General features: G+C 49.6%; 1 protein-coding gene across 1 annotated transcript in view; it reads right to left on the bottom strand.

Moving 5' to 3' along the window:
- BID (BH3 interacting domain death agonist) overlaps positions 1–5,737 on the bottom strand; it is a 25,065-nt gene that overhangs the window by 7,142 nt on the left and 12,186 nt on the right. The window contains exons 4-6 of the mRNA XM_035903346.1: positions 3,560–3,761; positions 2,106–2,251; positions 951–1,154 (exon numbers count right to left, since the gene is read on the bottom strand). Coding sequence (XP_035759239.1) covers positions 951–1,154; positions 2,106–2,251; positions 3,560–3,761 — 552 coding nt within the window. The remainder of the gene's footprint in view (positions 1–950; positions 1,155–2,105; positions 2,252–3,559; positions 3,762–5,737) is intronic.

Genomic DNA, 5,737 nt, shown 5'->3' with positions numbered 1-5,737 from the left:
GGGCTGCGCTCTGCAGGGCCGCAAGGCAGCGCGGGTTGCGGTTCTCTTGGGCTAGCCCCGGGTTTCTGGGCTAGCCCGGTGCCAAGCTGAGCAGGGCAGTGCCCCGTTGCGCCTCACTGGGCCCCTCCACTGGCTGCTGCCTACCCAGCCTAGGGCAAGGCTGCAGCACTGGGGTGGCCCACAGACCCCACAACTGGATGGCTGCTGCTCCACGGGTGGCAGGATGACAGCCCTGACCCCTCTCGAGTCTCACTCTTAAGTACCACCTTGTCTTGGGGGTGTGTGGGTGTCTGTCTGCGCAGGGGTTTCCTCCTCTCCCCCAGCAGGCCAGTTACTGAAGCTGGGCCAGACACCCTAGCCCCTGCCTGGGCTTGACTGCGAGCCATGTAGTCTCCCCACCTATGCTGCAGCTCCAACAGAACAAGAATGAAGCTGCCATTTCCCATTTGACCATTTCCCGCTGTTCCTCTGCTGGTGCTGTTTCTCAGGGGCAGTTCCTTTCCCCTCCCTGTTCTGCCAAGCTCTGGGGAGCCCACCAAGATGAGAGCAGAGACCTCAGGCTCAAGACATTTGGGAAACAGTCATTAGAGCTCAGGTCAGGCTTTCCCTTCCCAAGGGCATGATTAACACCAGTCTTACCAGCACAGCTCCCCAAGGAGGCTGCAGGGAAGAGAGCAGGAATTTCTTTTTTTTAACACCCCCTGTTCCCTGGCTGCTGGGAGAGGAGGGCAAGCCGAAGCTGTGCCACGTCCCCCTCAAGCCTGCCTCCCTCAGCACATCAACCTTCAGAGCTCCACAGGGACTGGCATTCCCTTCTGGCCAAACCTCCAGAGCACTACAGGGAAACCCACAGACCACAGGCAGCTCAGAGCTAGGCCTGTTCCTCCAGGAACAACCTAGGCCAGCCAAGAGGCTGGCTGTGACTCGCACGGAGCTGTGACAGCACTCACCATTCTGACAATGTAGTTGTGGAGCTGCTGGCTGATGTAGTTCACAGTGGTGCTGAAGACATGCTGTAGAAGGGAGGGCATTGTGTTTGCAATTTTTTTAGTTAAGACCATTGCTAGCACTAACATGGCTTTCTCCTTTTCCATGTCCAAGGGGATGGCTCGTGCAAGCCCTTCCACTGCCTCTGACATGCACCGGGTTATCTCCTGCATGGAAGGAAAAGAGGGATCTCAGTGCAGCAGCTGTGGGAGAAAGGGCTCCCAGCACAGCCTGCCTGCACTGTGCTGGTAACCGATGTGCTTGTTCCAACACCTCACAGGATGCTGCTCCCCTCCCTCCCGGGCACAGCAGCCTGCCTGTTACACGCACAGCGATAAGGATGACTCTCTCTGAGCTCAGCTGCTCACCAAAGACAAAAAGAAAGGGAGACACCACACATACCACTGAAAAAAATTTAGATAGCACCTTACTCAGGGTGTAAGAGTCCCTCTCCTCCCCAGGGTTTGCACCTAGCCTGCCAAGTTCTGAAATGGCACTGGAATCCTGGGGCTCCAGGAAATGGCAACCCACCTTAAACACAGTGAAGATCAAGGGGATAAGCTCAGCAGGTCACCCAGCCAGGCCAAATCCCACTGCCACTCCCAACACTGACAGCCTACGAGCTAAGCAGTTGTGGCACTAGAGAAGGGTCTCACCACTTGCTGCCTCTTCAGTATTCAGTAGCAAGCACAAGTCAAGCTTCTGGCAGTAACGCTGCTCAAGTTTTACCCACATGACGAGCAGCAGACATACAGGACACTGCACTAAAGACCTTAAGGACAAATACTAAGCCTTAACCAGACAGTTGATTTTCAAAGATAAGCCACTGGGTCAACAAAATGCCTCTAAAAGTCAGCTCTTCTCCACAACTGTTTCAAGTTCACCATCTGCAGAAAGGAGATGAGCCCAATTTGCAGGGCAACAGCTGCCACAGGATACAGTATCACCTCTAATAACTCTTCAAAGTTAAGTGTTTGGGGTGAATTTTAAGCTTAAGATAATTAAAGCAGCAAACTAGCAAAGATACAGTTGTTGCAAGCTTGCTGCTTCAAAGTCACAGTGGGAAGGATACAGTACATTTAAGAGGGGAACTGCTAATCAGGTTGCTTTTCACTCACCTCTCTAGACAGGTTCTCATTCAGAAAGTGCTGCACTAGATCATTTACTACTCTTGCCTTGATTTCTTTATCAAACTGGTCTCCAATCTCAGCGAGCTGAGCAGCAATGATCCGGATAACTTCTTCATTTACCTCGGGGTCAAGCACTGCCAACACACACAGCAGGATTTAGTTCGCAGGCTGTAGTCAGGCTATGTCCGGTGCAGGTAAGCTGACCCATAGCATGCTGCCCATCTCCATTAGCAACCTCCTTCCCACCGCACCCCCAATCATAGTGTATTTTTGACTGCTATATGCATTACAACTTCCTTGTGTTTACCCTATTAATTTACCAGAGAGAGTGTGCAAACAGTTTATCTGTAGTTTAGGTGCTCCCCCCCAAAAAAAACCCCACTACAGGGAAAGTTAGAATATCTCCAACCAAAATTTATACAGGACAGCTACAGCCAACACCCTGCCTAGAGATGGGAAGTTAAAAAAAATCATGCATGCTCTCTCAAGTGACTAGTGTCAGCACTTGTTTCTTAAGCACTATCTAAAACACAGCATCTCATAGAATGTTTTGGGTTGGAAGGGGCCTTTAGAGGTCATCTAGTCCAACCCCCCTGCAGTGAGCAGGGGTATCTTCAACTGGATCAGGTTGCTCAGAGCCCCATCCAACCTGACCTTGAATGTTTCCAGGGATGGAACATCCACCACCTCTCTGAGCAACCCGTTCCAGTGCTTCAGCACCCTCCTTGTAAAAAAAAAAAAAAAAAAAAAAAAAAAATCTTCCTTATACCCAGTCTGAATCTACCCTCCTTTAGTTTAAAACCATTACCCCTTGTCCTATCTCCTTTTTGCAAAGCTTCCCATAGTCACTTGGGCATGAGACCTATGCAAATTTGTATGAGGGAGGGTTATTTACCATAGCAGTTCCTCCTCACCCTGCTTAGGTCAGTGTGCCAGATGACACATCCTGGGCCAGGGGCAATAGCCATCCTGCAGAGATGGTGGCTAGTGAAGCAGAAGCAGTACCAGAAACTATTTGAGGAACAGTTTCTACCACACTAGTAGAGCAGGATTCACTCAGCACCAGAACAAGAGTTGTTCCAAAATCCTAGCTCAAGTACTGATACTCCCTGAGGAGCAACGTGAGGTCTAACTTAACTGCTCAGTATCATGCTCCTTAAGGACAGCAATCATTAATACCAGCTTCGTGGCCCTTGTCTGATGTGCTGCAGACAACACCCCAGGGTGACAGGTGCTCTAGAAATCCATGGGGAGATCAAGTGCTAAGCACTAGCTCTCTTATCCTAAGTGTTAAAATCCCAACCAACACCAGCCATGCTGTTTAGTTTCTCAACAGAGAAAATATTGCTCCTCTGACACAGACCAGCAGCAAAGATGGGAAAAGGGGAAAGAAAAGCCACCACCTTCAGAGAGACATGTACGATGGAGAAAAGAGTACTCACCTAGCTCACCATTCTGCAAGTGGCCGCTTCGATTGCCATCGGTCTGAAGTTCCACATCATCACAGCCACGGACAGAGATTTCTGGGAAAGGCACAATCCCTTGGCTTTGCAGGGAATACAGTTGCTCTCTAAACTTAAAGTCAGAGGATACCTCCAGGAAGGTGTACAGGAGCGCACTCTCCATCTGGACAGATCCATTGATCTTAAACATAAGAAAATCACTGTTAAGCCCACGCTTAGGAAAAGTCCCACTCAAAAGAGTGTTTTACTCTTTTACAAAAGTGCTGTTTTACAACCCTGAACACATTTTTCCAGCCTCTTTTAGGCGACCTAACTAGTGTTAGCCAGGGCATCCACAATACTTCAGCAAATGCCTACTAACTCCTGGATGTGTACCCCCACAGAACTGTCTGATGGTGAACGATAGATGGCTCTCTTCTTACAAACCGGTGGTGGAAGAGTCAGCTCACCTTCTCACGTTTCCAGCTGTGGCAGTGACAGAAACCCTGATCAGAGCTGCTCTTTCGAAAGAGATGTGTACTCGGCACAAACCACCCGCTTCCCCCTATTCAGACACCTGGTTTTGGAAGGTTTTTACCCCTGTATTTAGGAATTGGGCATTCTACTTCCTGTGTGCAAGAAAGCAGCAGCTCCTCATTTAAATGTAATCAGAGCACAGCAGTAACAAGGTGGGAAACGGAGATAAAAAGATAGAATAAGCCTGAAACCCCCCCCAAGGTTCACATTTCTTTTCCCTCTTCAAAGGGATCTCTCACTAGCTCCATAATAAGCCTGTTCAGCTCCTATAGAGAGCTCACAAGAACAGTGACAGTGAGATGGCAAATCTTTTATGTCTGGTATCATATACATGGGCACATTCACCCCCAGTAAACAGGCACATGCTACCCCCACAGCCACACACCCTGCGACCATCGAGCAAGGCAGCACAACATTAGGATGAGTCCATCAAGCAGTCAGATGACTCAGCAAGAGGTCCCACTGGAATCTGGGGCCTCATAATCAGCTAAGGTCTCTGTAGAAAACCAGGTAACCACCTGATAATTTTAGTTTAGCGGCTAAGAGAGCAGGATGTTGTGCAAGCATAGAAATAAGGTGAGAAAAAAATCCTTACTCTGATATGCAGAGTCTGTCTACAAGATAAGAACATGCTTAGGCTTAACTGTAACTAGGGAAAAGAATCAAGGCTAAAGCACAATGTTTTGTCTTGCCAACTGCATAGGGGAATCAACATGCAACCAGGATGAACCTGATAACTGGAAGGGAGTTTCAGGTACCTTTTGAGGAGTGGAACCTTGCAAGGCCAGTATATCTATATAACCATATCAGTATTGTCACACAGGACCCATATTGCCTGGGCAACAGTACCATAATTGGGACAAATGCACAAGAATCATAGAATCATAGAATCATAGAATGTTTTGGGTTGGAAGGGACCACTAGAGGTCATCGAGTCCAACCCCCCGGCAGTCAGCAGGGACACCGCCAACTAGATCAGGTTGCTCAGAGCCCCATCCAACCTGGCCTTGAATGTTTCCAGGGATGGGGCCTCCACTACCTCTCTGGGCAACCTGTTCCAGTGGTTTACCACCCTCATTGTAAAGAATTTTTTCCTTATATCTAGCCTAAACCTACCCCGATTTAGTTTAAAACCATTACCCCTTGTCCTAACGCAGCTGGCCCTACTAAAAAGGTTTTCCCCCTCTTTCCTATAGGCCCCCTTTAGGTACTGAAAGGCCGCAATCAGGTCTCCCCGCAGCCTTCTTTTCTCTAGACTGAACAAGCCCAACTCTCTCAGCCTGTCCTCATAGGAGAGGTGCTCCAGCCCTCGGATCATTTTAGTAGCCCTCTTCTGGACCCGCTCCAACACTTCCATGTCCTTCTTGTGCTGAGGGCTCCAGAGCTGGACGCAGTACTCTAGGTGAGGTCTCACCAGAGCTGAGTAGAGGGGCAGAATTACCTCCCTCGACCTGCTGGCCACGCTCCTCCTGATGCAGCCCAGAGTACGGTTGGCCTTCTGGGCTGCCAGGGCACATTGCCGGCTCATGTCCAGCTTTTTATCCACCAGCACCCCCAAGTCCCTCTCGGCAGGGCTGCTCTCAATCCTTTCTCCCCCCAGGCTGTATTGATACTGGGGGTTACCCCATCCCAGGTGCAGGA

This window comes from Egretta garzetta, unplaced genomic scaffold, assembly GCF_000687185.1.
Source record: "Egretta garzetta isolate BGI_Z169 unplaced genomic scaffold, ASM68718v1 scaffold511, whole genome shotgun sequence".
In the NCBI taxonomy this organism is placed as follows: Eukaryota; Metazoa; Chordata; class Aves; order Pelecaniformes; family Ardeidae; genus Egretta; species Egretta garzetta.
Note: the sequence above shows the minus strand (reverse complement) of the source record. Positions and strands in the feature narration are given on the sequence as shown.